General features: G+C 42.3%; 1 protein-coding gene across 1 annotated transcript in view; it reads left to right on the forward strand.

Annotated features, from left to right (window-relative positions):
- Positions 1 to 3,772: 3,772 nt before the first annotated feature.
- COL6A3 (collagen type VI alpha 3 chain) overlaps positions 3,773 to 15,878 on the forward strand; it is an 84,590-nt gene continuing 72,484 nt past the window's right edge. Inside the window, exons 1-3 of the mRNA XM_074968153.1 lie at positions 3,773 to 4,171; positions 8,681 to 9,283; positions 14,800 to 15,402. Coding sequence (XP_074824254.1) covers positions 3,787 to 4,171; positions 8,681 to 9,283; positions 14,800 to 15,402 — 1,591 coding nt within the window. The 5' untranslated portion in view covers positions 3,773 to 3,786. The remainder of the gene's footprint in view (positions 4,172 to 8,680; positions 9,284 to 14,799; positions 15,403 to 15,878) is intronic.

Consider the following 15,878-nt stretch of genomic DNA (forward strand, 5'->3'; position numbering starts at 1 on the left):
CTGGCATTTACTGGCATAGCTCTGTTGACATCAGTGGAGCATGCTGCTTTGCATCAGCTGAGGATCTGGCCATTGCTGCCAAGTTTTATGGAAATGTTTTCTGCTCCAGCTGGTTTCCTATGACAGTACATCCATCTATGGGAGCCAGGAGGATACCTGTGTCTCTCTGCTCTTTCCTTTTCATTTAGGGCTAGATTGTGGGTTAGGCGGTACGTCTGGCAGGGTTGTCAGGATGAATAAGAAACTCCTTTATGCCCCTATGTTGGCTACCCCGGCTTTGGGTCCAGGTGCACAGAAGTGAGCAGGCAGGGAGAGGTGGGGCGTGGATGGAGTCACGCCAAGCTCCACTTCCTCAGTGCAGTGGCCTGCATTGCTAAACCAGTGCCTGGGGAAGGAGAGCAGGAATTTGTTGCTGTATAGGCCATGAATAAGTTACTATTCCATGGAGCATGGAGGACAAAAGTGGGGGACTGTGTGTTTCCTGTAACAGAGCAGCAATGCACCATCCCTTCTTATGGGCTGGGGCCTGGAGGCATGATCTAGCCCTTATGTATGAATGTGCTCTGATCATTGCTCCGCCAAACTTCAACTATGCAGCCTTGTCAGTTTCCCACTATTTGTGGTATCTTCTGCTCATGTGAAAATGTTTTCCTTACCAGATTGCCATTTCCCATTTGGTGAATGCTGATTGTTTCTCTTTTGAAATTCACACACCTGGTTTTTGCCTGTCAATACCCACTTCCATCTTTTAAATGGCTTATCATGCCAAAATACATCATACTTTGTGCATCAGCAACGCTGGCAGAGCACATCCAAATACTGTTTTACTTATGTGATGCTACAAAACCCCCAGAAAACATTGGGAAATGGGACAGAACAAATGTCATCGAGAGCTGAACGTAACCTGTTACGGGACAAATCTTCTTCCCAGCTACCCAAGTGGAATCCTATTGAAGGCAGTGGGCTAAATTCAGCCCTGGCATAACCAAGCACAGCTCCCATTGAAGTCAGAGGGCATTACGTGTTCTGATGCCAGTGCTGTATTTGGTCCAACTACATTTCACCATAACTGAGAAGAGAATTTGTTCCGGTTACGGTATCTTTTCATCCACAGACCTCTAGCAGGAGCCAGTGTGAGTTCTCAGTAAAACATTAATAACAGGAGAGGGGTTTATGGTATTTACTAACGGGGGGGGGCCTATAAAATCCTTAATCCATTGACATGGGGATGGGGGAGATGCACCGGGGAGAGCATGGGTCTGAGGCCATACATATGGCCCTAACGCTGTATCGTAAGCAGTGGTGAGTTCTGGCGTGAGAATGCAGTTTACACTGATCATCTCTCTCTTCCTGTTTAGGTCACACATTTGGTGCTGTGAAAAACACAACAAAAAATGAGGAGACATCGGCATTTGCCGCTAGCGGCAGTCTTTTGCCTCATGCTCTCAGGCTGTTGTATGGTTGATGCTCAGCAACAGGGAGGTAAGGCTCCGGCATCCTTAGAGGGTTTATGATTTTCAAAACGGGGATGATATTTCCTGTTGTGTTTGTGGACGGTTTTAAAATGTGCATGTTGAAAATATATTGTGACCTATCAATGTTTTTGACTGAGAGTTAGTCCGAGCATAGTAGATGCTTATCAGTTCCTCACAAGTCAGTCAGCCTGAATGCCAAGTCATAGACATGCCGGAGAGGGCTCTCAAGTTATCCTAAGCATGTAAAGAGCAAATGGTGTCAGTCTGATGTTGCTTTGTGTTGCAAGTGGAGCATTTACATCTACTGGATTGCCACTCTATGTATTGTCTATGCTTCTTGGCAAAGGTACTTTGCATCCCTTATAGCAGGGGTGGGCAAACTTTTTGGCCCGAGGGCCACATCTGGGTGGGGAAATTGCATGCAGGGCCAGGGCAGGGGGTTGGGGTATGTGAGAGGGTGCGGTGAGCAGGAAGGGGCTCAGGGCAAGGGGTTGGAGCAGAGGAGGGGTGCAGGATGTATGAGGGGGCTCAGGGAAGGGGGTTGGGGTGCAGGAGGGGTTCAGGCTCCAGCCTGGCACTGGTTACCTGAGAACTGCTCCGGGGTGGCAGCAGTGCTCACCGAGGCCAGGGCACACTCCCTGCCTGCCTGCCCTGGCCCTGGCCCAACACCGTTCCGGGAAGCGGCCGGCACCATGTCCCTGTGGCCCCTGGGGGAGGGGAGGCAGAGGGCTCCACGCACTGCTCTTATCTGTGGGTACCTCCCCCAAAGCTCCCATTGGCCGTGGTTCCCCGTTCCCAGCCCATGGGAGCTCCGGGGGAGATACCCATAGGCAAAAGCAGCACACGGAGCCCTGTGCCCCCGCCCCTCCCCTAGGGGCTGCAGGGACATGGTGCTGGCTGCTTCCTGGAGCGGCGTGGGGCCCGTGGCGCCATGGGGTGGCAATCCCGCAGGCCGGATCCAAAGCCCTGAGGGGCTGGATCCGGCCCGTGGGCCATAGTTTGCCCACCCCTGCCTTATATGACCAAAAGCATGGGAAGAAAAATGGAATGTTGCAATGAAAAGAACACCAACTTCCAGCTGTTGTCACTGATGACCACTGTCTGCATTACCGTGCAGAAAGCTTCTTTAGTTTTCTGAAGGGATCTAATAGCATCTTTTGGGTTGTAACTAGTTTAATAGGAGTTCACTGGGAGTAGAAAACACTGGGAACCCAGCATACAGAGGCCAATTCTGCACCTTAGTCCTAATTGACACTAGCAGGAATCTCCTTGTCCAAGCAAAGATTACATTGTTTGGGTCATAGAGCATAAATTGCTTGCAAGCAATACTCATGTATATTAACATTACTTAATAACTAAGCCTGCATTTTGACTAGCAGAAAAGATTTCCTGGTGCTAAAAAACTATGCTCCAGGAATTATTTAATGGAACTTTAATCCTTTAATAACAAAAGGCTAAAAGGTGGCTTTAGGCCTGGATCCTGCAAAGCACTGAAGCATGTGTGTGACTTTAAGCTCATGAGTAGTCCCATTGACCTCAATGGCCCAGATGATCAAAGGTAGTTAGGTGCCTATGTGAGTTAGGCACCTAAATACCTTGGAGGATCTGGGCCAATGAAACTAATCACATGCTTTTGCATCAGTGGACCAGGACCTTTCGCCACAGCCCACAGTAAGGGGACGGGAGGAGTCATGCCACTCCAGTGAGAGTGCATAGGGGAATTGTCCCAGAGATAAGTATGATGCTCCTGCAGTGCAGAAGGGGCAGCAATGCATGCTGCTTCCCATGCTAAATGTCATAATTTCTCACCCTGGTGCTCTGGGAGTGCCAGGTCTGGGATGAGCCCCTGTGCAGGTGTAGTGGAGAACGGCGTTTTGCATCTTTCCCCCTCCTGGTGTCCCTGCACAGGGCTATTCAGTCTAGCTTCAAATGATCCTTTTGTCTTGCTCCAGGTTATACGGGGAATAAGGGGCTTCATTTGATAATGCAAAATAGGCCAAGTCTGAGGAAGGGTTTGGGCATCATGGACTTATTCAGCTGACCTGTAGAAAATCCTAAACCAATCTGTTTTTTTAAAGATGTCAAAATCGTTGCTGCTGGTGATATAATATTTCTAGTGGATTCCTCTTGGAGCATTGGAAAGGAACATTTCCAACTTGTTCGGGAGTTTCTGTATGATGTTGTAAAATCTTTAGCTGTGGGAGGAAATGATTTTCGTTTTGCCCTGGTCCAGTTCAGCGGAAACCCACACACAGAGTTCCAGTTAAATACGTATCACTCTAACCAAGATGTCCTGTCCCATATTTCGAACATGCCTTATCTGGGGGGAGGCACCAAGACTGGAAAAGGATTAGAATACCTAATCCAAAACCATCTCACTAAAGCTGCTGGAAGCAGAGCAAGTGATGGCGTCCCCCAGATTATTATAGTGTTAACGGACGGACGATCCCAGGATGATGTCGCTCTGCCATCATCTGTCCTTAAGTCTGCTGATGTAAACGTGTTTGCAATTGGAGTGCAGGATGCAATGGAAGGGGAATTAAAGGAAGTAGTGAGTGAACCCCGAGATACGCACCTTTTCAACCTAGAGAATATTACTGCTCTCCACGCCATAGTAGGAGACTTAGTGGCAAGTGTTTGTTCATCTCTGACTCCAGAAATGGCTGGAGCAAAAGGAGTGATTAAAGACGTCACAGGTAATGGCAAACTGCTGTGCTGAGACATTGCCGTACGGATCCTTGAGATAAGTATGGTAATTGCTGGTATTGCACTGTTTAAAGCCTTTGTAGGGGAGGACAGAGATGGATGTTCAAAGGTTTAAAAACAAAGGTTTCCAAGCAAATCGTAGAGTAAAAGCCTGTCACTGTTTGCAAAACACACTGTCCTCCCTGCCAGATTATTAAATCAAGCATTGTCTAGGTCTGTGAGTCAGCGATATGAAAAAAGCATCGTGCTTCCTAATGCAGGCCCTGATCCTGTGATCCAATCCCCATGGGCACAAAGGTCAGCCTGCTTGCATGGAGCTGATTGCAGGACTCACTGGCAGCCTCATCTGTAGGAAAATTTTATTCCAGATGAATGGGCTTAATAATGCAAACAACTGCAGAAATCCCTCCGGTAGTCATTTTTGTGCATTCATTAACAGAACACAGGGTTTAGGGATTTTTGTAAGAAATATTCTTATGAGACAACTTAGTAGCAGCTTGACTTTAAAGATCTTTACATCTAGCCCCTAATATCCACCGTTGGATATCTATGGATATAAATGTGCTAAAAGAGGCACACACCCTATACGCTGCCCAGCTGGAAGATACTCCCAGCACATTAGTTCCCAAGCTGCTACTGAAATGTGACATAAAGGCCTGCAGCACTAACGTCAGCCGAAGAAATATTGCCCCATAAGAGCCTGCTCCAAAACGCATTGAAGTCAGTGGGGAGACTGTCACTGTCTTCAGTGGGGCCGGGAACTAGTCCTACGGGCATAAAATATATCTAGATAATTCGGTTTGTGAAGTACAATGGATCACACTAATCTTGTCTGATTCAAAGCCCATCGGCGCCAATGGGAGCCATTCCACTGACTTCAGGAGGGTTGGGATCTGGCCTGTAATGAAGTTGTTTGGGGATAATTTTCTCTCCTCAAAACTTCACTATAAGCAGAATCTCACTATAGGAAGTGAGGACCACTTTGGAAGATGATTTTCTCCTTGCACTGCAGGGAAGACCTCTGCACTTCCAGGAGGCACTGATCACTATAAGAAGCTTCAGGAAGGCCATGTTTGCAGTCTCAGAGTGCTACAGCTTTAAAAACTCTGACTATTCTTCCAGTTCCTCACTGGGAGCAGATGCGGCAAGAATGGCTCCTTCCTCCTCTTGGCTCCCTGCTTGGTAACAGTTGTGGCGAGACCAGGCTCCAGAAATTTCGACTTCCCATGCCCACTCTAGGATAGTGGCAGCTTTTCTTCTGTTCTGCTCAGTCTGATCAAAGAAGGCGGGCAAGTTGGTAATCCCCTGTGCAGTGCTGCAGTAGAGAGCTAGAGCAGTACGACCATCTTGTAAAAGAAGGGAATGTCACCTTGGACCCCCCCTGACTTCCCCGGTGCTGCCCTGGATGCAAGTGAGGGCAGAACCGGGCCAATGAATGAGACAATTTTGCCCCTTTATGCAATTATGAAGTTGGAAAATGACTGTACATTCCACATAATAAGGCTGAGTGATCAAACCTTTGGTTTTATTCCTGAGACTCCATCTAAACGTCAATAGCATTTGGGTAATGTAAGACAATAGCGATATACAAGATATAACATTAATCCACTCATTCTGTCTTGTCTAATTAACCTCTTATTTCAATCCCACCAGTTGCTATCCATCATTGCATGATACTTTGCACAAAAATGCGTGAGCACAGGTCTATTGTTTTGCTAAGTATTTGATGGGGCAAATAGACAGATCATTTGCAATCCATGGGAAAATTAAACTTTTTTCCATCAGTGAGCTAAGCTTTCTCAGTTATAGACAATGGATTTTTTTCAATATATGAAATAACTGTGATACCTGACGCTCTGATTGCACTCTATAGAGAGTTCAATATTTTTGCCGCTAAAGGCCAAATCCAACTCCTATTGAAGACAATTTGCATTTTGCCATTGCCTTAATGTGTGGAGGATTGGGCTGGTATATGAAACATATTGACAGGTAACCAGACTAATATATCAAATTCCCTATTGGCTCATGGACATTTTTATAGAAGAAAATATTTTAAAGCCCAAAATATGTTTATTTCTGTGAAGGAGTATTTCTGAGGTTACGTCCCTTCAAGAATAATTTTGGCGAGTGTTATTTTTCCACAAATAAAATGAAAGGTAACATTAGTACATAAGCTGCATTTTGTCACTGTGTGATTTACACAACCTATATATAAATTATAATAAAAGTAATGGTGCGGCTGATGATCAATGCTGGATGATATTGGGACATAGCCCAAGATGATCATCTGTCTAAGATGACTTTATGGTGCCATTCATTTAGCTGGTAATTGACTTTGGTGCCATTCATTTAGCTGGTAATTGACTTTCATTCATTTTATCTTGTGATTCCATGTAGCCCTTTTTTGTAATCTTCTCCACCTAAAAATGCCATGGGCATTGTAATACATGAACCAGAAGTGTAAGAGGAAGAACAGATCTTGTATTTGCACTCTAGAAAACACAAACTTTGACAGCCACAGAGCAGACTAGAGTGAATAGGAAAGTCAGCCTTGAATTTGCCCTGATGCCTACATTAAATCTTAGCTGTCTGTCTAATCTGACACTCTTTGCTTAATAGTGTAACAAGCATGCTTTCATTTGTCGTCCATTACTGGCTTGTTCCATCAGTGTGTTTATAAGTACAAGGTTTTTACAGTGATGACAAATTATCCAACGTTTGCATACATTGTATTCCTGTTTCCTCCTGCACAGGAGCTACTCATACTATGATGATGATCACAATCGAAACAAGGGTCAATAAATTAAATACCGTTATTAAAAAGAGAGCCAGGACACATGAAACAGATATAAACAAAGCCATGTACTGTTCAAGATATTTCCTCTGCTTTTTTATTGTTTTGTGGGCTGAGTACATCACAGTCTGAAATGATCAATTAAATTAAAAGTTAAGGACTTTCATAGCTTTTGACTAAATCTCCGAGCCCTTAGTCATTCTTAACCATAGCTAAGGTCTTTCGTTGGCATTGTTTATGGGGACTGAAATGGCTCATGAGATAGGTAAAGGACTAGGGCCTTTTACTGTACCATACGAATCTCATAGTTGCATCATTTGATGGTATTTTGCAAAAGTGGCTCCTGGCAAAGACCAGAGGTGAAATGCTGACCCCATCCAAGTTACTGGGAGTTTTGCCATTGACTTCAGTAGAACCAAGATTTCACCTTAGGTGCTTTAAAGCTCAGAGTCAGAGAAGATTTCCAAAATCAACTTGTCAGCTATTTATTAATGACTTCAAGATTGCTTAGTTGTATCGTGGAAACATCCGAGTCCACTTTGGGGTATATTCTGCCCTTCCTTCATTTGTAGAACTCCCATTGACACTGGTGAGCACAAGGAGGGAAGAACAGACTGTTTAGGAAATTCTTAGTCTGCTTTGGTAAGTCCTGCACAAAAAGAGGTCCTGCCTCTTTTTCCAATTCATAATTCATTAGATGTACATATTCATGTACGCTGTTTGTGGCCATCCAGGTTATAAGTAAGGTTGGATAATTATGTCATAACTGGTTTCATCAGCCTGTTTTAACATGATTCTGCATTATTTGATTGAATATCCAGTGGTCATGCAAAAATACAAAACCAGATACTTACATTGGTAACCAATGCAAGGTTCTGTATTTGCACAAAACCACAAATACAAGCACATTTATTTGTGGTCTTTATCTGCATAGTTATTGTACCTGTAACGATAAACTTGTCCCACTAATATTGTGCATGGACTGGACAACTGAGAATAACGTTCTAAAATGAAATACACAGTCACTCGTACAGTCTTCTTTATTGTTGTTCTACAAACACATTTTAGATACTGGTCACTCAGTGTGAAAAAAACAATATGTTTAGCCAACATTTCAAACATACAACACAGCAGATTTCCAAATAGAGGCTGAAACTTTCCATATAAAAAGAACCATACCAGCTGTGAATGTAATTTTACAGCATAGCAGTTACATTTTGTCTTGAAAAAAGTGCAATGAGATAACTTCCCCTGAATTTAACTGTGATTACAAATTATGTTCACATTTCCACTGACTGCACAAATGTGTGTTTATGTATAAATCTGTTTAGTTCTTTTGGGTCTCCTAACTTCTGTAAATATTTAGACAATTCGCTTCCACAGAAATTATCTAGATTTCACAAAATTCTAAGCTCTAGAGTTTTCCCCCCAGTAAAAATATTGTCCTGGTATTTAACTGTAAAAATGAATTTAGATTCTTTCAAAATATTATATTGTCTCATGAAACAGATATTTGGTCTGTTAACTCATATTCAATCAGAATGCAGAACTAAGAGGCAAATGTCACTGTCCTCAATAAACGTGTGTTTTGTTTTCCCATTTTCGTGTTTCTTACTGTTTTCCAGAGAAACATGTCAGAACACTGTACAACTGCATGTAATTACTTGTTTTAATGCTTTCACCTTTTGCATTTCTTTTTTTAAAGCGCAAGAATCTGCTGACCTTATTTTCCTTATTGACGGATCAAACAACATCGGAAGTGTCAATTTCCCAGCCATACGTGATTTCCTTGTAAATTTCATTGAAAGACTCTCAGTTGGAACTCAGGAGATACACATTGGGGTGGTGCAGTATAGTGACCAGCCCAGAACTGAGTTCTCTTTGAACCGCTACTCCACAAAAGCTGATGTTCTGAATGCAGTGAAGGCCCTTAGTTTCCTTGGTGGTGAGGAAGCTAACATTGGTGCAGCACTCGAATCTGTGGTGGAGAACCACTTCACACGGGCAGGAGGCAGCAGAATAGAGGAAGGCGTGCCTCAGGTTTTAGTGCTGATAAGTGGTGGAGAGTCTAGTGATGATATTCGAGAGGCAGTGTTAGCGGTGAAGCAAGCTAGTATATTTTCATTTAGTATTGGGGTCCTGAATGCTGACAGTGCAGAGCTTCAGCAGATTGCTACTGATGGAAGCTTCACATTTACTGCCCTGGATATTCGTAACCTTGCTGATCTTCAGGAACCCTTACTGCCAAACATTGTTGGAGTGGCCCAAAGACTCATTTTGTTAAATGCCCCAACCTTTGTCACAGAAGGTATGTATGCATTTCTAGAATGTTGTATTTCATTGAATGAATGGCCTCTTGCATGTTTAAAACACATCTCTGATATGTTCTCTGGGAGAGAAAAGAGAAGACACTGGGCTACTTTGAGGGAACGCATTAGCCCAGCAGGCGATGCTTTGACCTCATACTATCCCAACAGCAGTTTTAAACAAAATAAGCAGGGTATAAAAAACCAGATGTGAACTCCTCTGATTTGTCAGTCTCTGGAGAACGCTTGTGTCATTCAAACTTCCAACATATGTTGCTATAAAGCGTCAATAGAAGGCTTAAGTGTGACATTTGGTCAGGGAAGTTAACAGATGTAAAATTCAGATGAGGACTATCCAGTGCTATAGACAATGATATGACTGCAGATTGGGGTTAATCATTCTTAGTCATTAGCTAAGAAGTAACTAGTAGGGTGGGCCCCAACATGCAGCTTTCATATCCAGAGCTAGCTTTTGAACAACTACTATGGTGAGAGGATGTTCAGAGCCAATTTGGGTTCAGCGGGGAGCTAGTTGGAATTTTTTTTCCCTCCTGAAAATGTTGATTTTTCACCAAAAACAAACAAACAAGCCAAAAAATGTTTTTTTTTTCTTTTCAGTAATTGAAAACCGAAATGTTTCAGCAGAGACCAGATTTTTTTTTCTTTTTTTTAGTTTTTTGGTTTTCTGACAAGGCAGAGGAAAGCAGACATTTTCAGAGGAAAGCAGAAATTTTTGGCAAACATTTTCATTTAGTCAAAACCAGTTTTCCACTGAAAAAAGTTTGGATGGAAAATGTCAACCAGCCCTAGCTCATGCCCAGCCCTAGTATGTCAGATTTCTACATTAAGGGTAAAATTCATTCCTGGGCAAAGGGCTAGTTCAAGGCCTAGGCAATACTTAAGTCCCTTATTTGGAAGACGTAAGTGGCACAACTTAAGTAGAACACAGATGTTGTACAGACCATCTGTACAGGGATGAGGAAGAAGGTTGCATTAGAGGGCACCATTACATTGACCTTAATTTTTTTTTTAAAAAAGCAACCCTCAATTGTTTTTAGAGGCAATCCCTATCCTATTAACATAATGTATCCTTAATTACTGTAGCTGAGTTGGTTTGCAGCTTTACATGGAGGCAGTGAAAGCAAATCACTGAAGTGTCCCTTCTCAGTTTAATGGCAATGAAGATTTAAAGTAACACACCAATCTATTTATTACTCAGCAGCATTAACTGGGTTATTGTAACATAATTCATGAATATATCCAGTGACATGTCCCTAAAATAAAACATACCTGTGCTGGAGTTAATATTTAACACATGAATTTTCTGGAACAGGCAGGTAATTAGGATCCCTTGGTACTGTCATTTTATAATTGCTTTAATTAAGTTAAATTCAGTAATATTTGGTTACCATAATAAACGTGAAGTGCCATATTTTCAAAGCCCCCTGTGGTTGAGTGAGCCTTCCAAAATGTGCATGCATCCATTCAGCTGATGCTCCTCTCTGGGTACATGAAGATATCCATTTAATAGAATCATAGAATATCAGGGTTGGAAGGGACCTCAGGAGGTCATCTAGTCCAACCCCCTGCTCAAAGCAGGACCAATCCCCAATTTTGGCCCAGATCCCTAAATGGCCCCTTCAAGGATTGAACTCACAACGCTGGGTTTAGCAAGCCAATGCTCAAACCACTGAGCTATCCTTCCCCACGTTTGTATGTGTCATTACCCAACTGATATACACAAGAAACCCTTTCTGGATCCAAAGGCCAGTATGGACTATGGTACATTTTGTATGGTTCACCCACTGCGTAGGCATTTGAAAACGTCATCCCAAAATGTTTCAGTCAATTACATTCTGAACTATATTATATCATTGGAGTTGCATGGGTATAGCCAAGGGCAGAATTTGGCCCAATACCTTATCTTCCTACATGGGCTCCATTCATCCGTTGGTAAATGCATGTAATTTTCACTCATGGTAGTTTTTTATCTAACCATCTGGCCTGGTTTCAAAATTTAATTGGGGCATTTTGTTCTTGTTTAGCTAAAAGCGGCCATTCCAAAACCCATGAAAATCAAGCCCAAAGGACCCAGTTCACAGCTCATCTGTGCATGGGGGCCTTGCAGCTGTGGGATCTGAGTTTAGAACTTTTTTCCAGTTCTTTGATATTTATATGGGAAAGTTTTTTTTTAAAAACATTCTACTCAGAGACTGCTACGAGCGTAAAGTTCGGTCCTCGCAATACCGCAAGGGTTGTAGTTCATTCTGTTTCTACTTGTATATTTTCTATTTACAGCACAGCTCATTTGAAGAAGTATCAGTCTGAAACATTATACAACAACTGGAATATATGTGTGTCTATATATATGGAGAGAGAGAGAGGGAGAGACTGGAATTTTCAAAAGTGCCTATGGGAGTTAGGCACTGAAATTCAATGGGATTTGGGCACCTAATTCCCATTTGTGCCTTTGAAATTTTGCCCACAATGTACAGATTGTATATTCTACAGGTCAGCGCAAGCTCTGAGAACTCATTCCTGCAAGGTTCTAAACACCCCTGTGAAGCACTGAGGCCTAGATGTCATAGGTAGCTAGGCCCCTAACTCCCACAGTTGAGGAAGCCCTTTGGAGGAGTGCTCATCATTTTTCAGAGTCAGGTCCTAATGGCCTGATGCAAAGCCCATTGAAATCAGGGGGAGTGTTTCCACTCGCTTCAGTGGTCTCTGGATCAGACTTTAAGAGTCTAACCTCCCCTAAATAATCAGGAAGAAATGGTTTTGTCTTAATCTTGTCCACTGAAAGTGGTACGGTGGTGAAGTGGGTTGCTATTTTTTGGGGGGGGGTGAATGGGTGGTTGCAATTCCTGCATTCCTGTTATATGAGGAAATGTAGTGTATAATTTGACCATGGCAATCATATTTATTAACAAAGACTTATGCCTTATTGGTCACTTTTGTGCCTGCCAAACTCTTTGGATGATTCACACTAACTTCTATATAAAGTTTAAAAAAAGACCCAGGGCCTCCATGTTTGGATATCTAGCTTCTCACAAGCCCAGAGGATATTTTTTGGCATCTTTCTGGAGGACACTAATCAGTGTTTTAACAAGCCTTATTATTAAGCTGGCATCCTTCCTACATCCAAATCTCTGGCTTTGTGCCTGGCACCCCTCTCCAGTGGGAAACTGATGAGGAGCAAAACTGGCTGCTGGGGGAACAAATATTGGAAGGGTTTGGAAACTATTCAAGGTTCTGGAAAGCGGCTGAGGTTAAACCACTAATGAATGGTATGTGAATAGCTTAACTTTGGCAGCTTATGTTAATAACATCCTTTTAAACTGGGAAGTCTAGGCAGTTAGAACTAGATTGTGACTTGGATTATGCACTGGCATAGATGGAGTAAGAATTCCTGCATCCCCCTAATATGAGCTGCCTGGACTTTGGGTCCAGGGGCACAGGAATAAAGCTATTCACCTGCTTGCTCCCATCTGGGAGCAGGTTGTGGGCAGAACCTTGGCTTTAACCTTTAACGTAGTACAAGTTATGCAGACCTTAGTCAAGCAAAATGCCAGCTGGAGTCTTTGAAGCCAGTAGGGCTTTTGCCTGAGAAAAGGCATGAGGCCAAACGCTAGTCTTATTCAACACCAGAATAAACAGGCAGGGGCTCGCTGATGGGCTCAAAGACTGCCATTTCCTCCCACCACACTAATGGCGTAGAAGAATTGCTACTACCACCCATGAGCTGTAGTAGAGGGTGTTACTTCTGTACTCCCACTACTTAGCAGTCTTGGTCTACAAGTACAACATAGTCCTGAACTATTGGCCAAAGGTCCAGCGCATCCTGCCACAGACAGGACGCCGGCAACCTTGGCTGTATTGTGCGCATGGAGTATTGAATCCCTATAACAGCCTTCCCACAGCTTGCCTGCCAGTGCATCAACTCCACTGCTTTTTAGCCTTCTGCTCCAGCATAGAGTCTCATCACAGCAAAGGCCCCGATTACGGATTTTGCCCCATAAGAGCATCAAACTCCTAAGAGTATTTTAAGATGGCACATTACTTTTCACCGGCCAGCCACATTATAGATAGTATTGTAATACTGTACTTTTCTTGTACCCTTCATTCTTAATTAGCCTAAAACATACAAAACAAGCTGGGCAAGGTTTTCAAAAGTGACTTGTGATTTTGAATGCCTCTGTTTTTGGGTGCCCAACTTGAGACCCCGTAGAGGAGTCTGGCTTCCAGCCCTTTTTTGGAAAATCCAGCCATTATAAGGACTTTTAAGTTGGGAACCCGAAATTAAAGCTCTCAAAATCACTAGTCACTTTTGAATATCTTGGCCACTGTCATTAAAAAAAAAAAACTGGAAAAAAGTCCTCCAGTGCTCCTGTATAAATTGCTTTTCACTGTCACCAAGAGAAGCCAAGGATTTGTAAAAAGAAGTGTCAGTTAAGGCTGAATGTGGAAAGCGAAGATGTGGACCCTCTCCCCATCCTATAATTGTTGATTTTCTTATTATGGCTTCTAGGGTAATAGTGCTGAAAGTTAAATGAAGATTGCGCAATATTCACATGCACAAATGACGCAATAAATATGTATTTATGATAGTGTCTACATATCATCATATTTTATCCTAATACCTATTAACCATGTTAATATTTATTTATCTAGTGCCCACATTTCCTGTGTTAAATATAATGGCATTTTCATGCCAGTAGGGCACAACCAACTTTATTTCTAATTACCAGCCCTTCAGACTCAACTGGGAATTTGAAAATCCAGTTGTGTTCTTTCTACTTCTTACATCAACATCCCTAAAAAGATTTGGCAGTTAAAATTTAGTCAACAATTTCGTTGAGCCAGAATAGACCCCAGCTCACTCTTCCATAGCTGTGTTGAGCGAAGAACAGTAATAACTTGTTTTATTAGCTAAGGACACAGACAGGACATGAAGACACACAGGGAACAGGTATGTGGAATAAGTGGGAACTGTTCTTTACTTAATTGCTTTTGTGAGCGTAATCATTTTGAGACATATGGGACTAGATGATGTAAATTAGCGTGCCTCTGCTGAAGCCAATAGGAATACACCAGTTTATGTCAACTGATGTTCTAGCCCGTTGAAGAGTCTGAAGATTTTTCATTTGTGTTTTTTTTTCTGTGCTAGAATACCCTATGAAATTTCCACTGTTATTATGATTAGCCTTTGACATTTTCTAATATTTCTCCATGATTTAGAAAGAGACATTGTTATAATAAATCATATTTTATAGTGGAATTCAATGCAATCCCACACTAGAAAAGGGGAAAATATTCTGAAAGGAGGCACGTTAAAGGGAAGGAAGTGAAGTTCATGGCACAAAACCAAAGTACCCATAAGAGGCATGTAAAATAACAGTAACACTTACTTCAAGCAAACAAGAAGTCATGTAGCCCGTTCAATTCTTGATGTTGCACTGATAAGCACTGTTGATTGAGCACTTCCACTGACAATATATATGTGTATTGTTAATTGCAGTTGTTGAAGTGAACAAGAAGGACATAGTCTTCCTGGTAGATGGCACAACTGCATTGGGACCTTCCCAGTTTGGTGCAATCCGTGATTTCATTGCCAAAATCATCCAAAGGCTGGAAATTGGACCAGACCTTATCCAAGTCGCTGTGGCACAATATGCAGATACCGTGAAACCAGAGTTCTATTTTAGTGCCAGTCAGAATAAAAAAGAGGTCATCAGTGCTGTAAGGAAAATGAAGTTAAGCGGTGGTACGTCACTCAATACAGGTTTGGCACTGGACTTTGTTAGGAAAAACTTCTTCACCAGTTCTGCAGGGTACAGGAGTGACGAAGGTGTTCTGCCCATGCTGGTGCTCATTACCGGTGGTAAGTCCACAGATGATGTTTCCCAACCAGCAGCAGAGATTAAACGGAATGGAATTGTGGTTCTCACCATCGGGTCCAAAAACGCAGTTCAGTCGGAACTTCAAGCAATTGCCCAGGAAGCAAACTTTGCGTTCACTTCAGCCAGCTTCAGTACCCCAGCTTTGCAAGGCATTCTCCCTGAAGTGCTGACACCTATAAGAACACTGTCTGGAGAAGTAGTTATTCAAGAAATACCACAAGGTAACCATACACATTTATCAAAGGAGATGTAGCTGACATAGTTCTCACTTCTTATTTTATACCTAGTAGAGATGAATGAATTGTCCATAATGGATATTTAGTTCAGTTAAATGTTGCCTCTTTTCCATTTGCAGAATGTTCATGAACAGATTGTTAAATTCTTTAATGCATTTGTTACTTGAGGTCTTTGTAAATTTGCCCTCCCCACATATTTATCATAAATATTTAGAACCTTAACTTCAAAATTCATGCTATTCTGGTTAATTACATAAGTCACATGGTATTGTTTCTGATCTCTGATGAGATGATTTGTGTTACTAATCACCATCGAGCAAATTTTGAATACTACAGTCAAATATACAATTTGAAATTTGCTTTCAGTGGATATTCGATCGATCATGCAAGCTTAATAATGCTATTTGAAAGTACTGTACGTTTGATGATAAAGCTTGACCATTCATACGTTCAGAGAGAGT

The sequence above is a fragment of the Natator depressus genome, chromosome 11 (genome assembly GCF_965152275.1).
Source record: "Natator depressus isolate rNatDep1 chromosome 11, rNatDep2.hap1, whole genome shotgun sequence".
NCBI classification, from domain to species: domain Eukaryota; kingdom Metazoa; phylum Chordata; order Testudines; family Cheloniidae; genus Natator; species Natator depressus.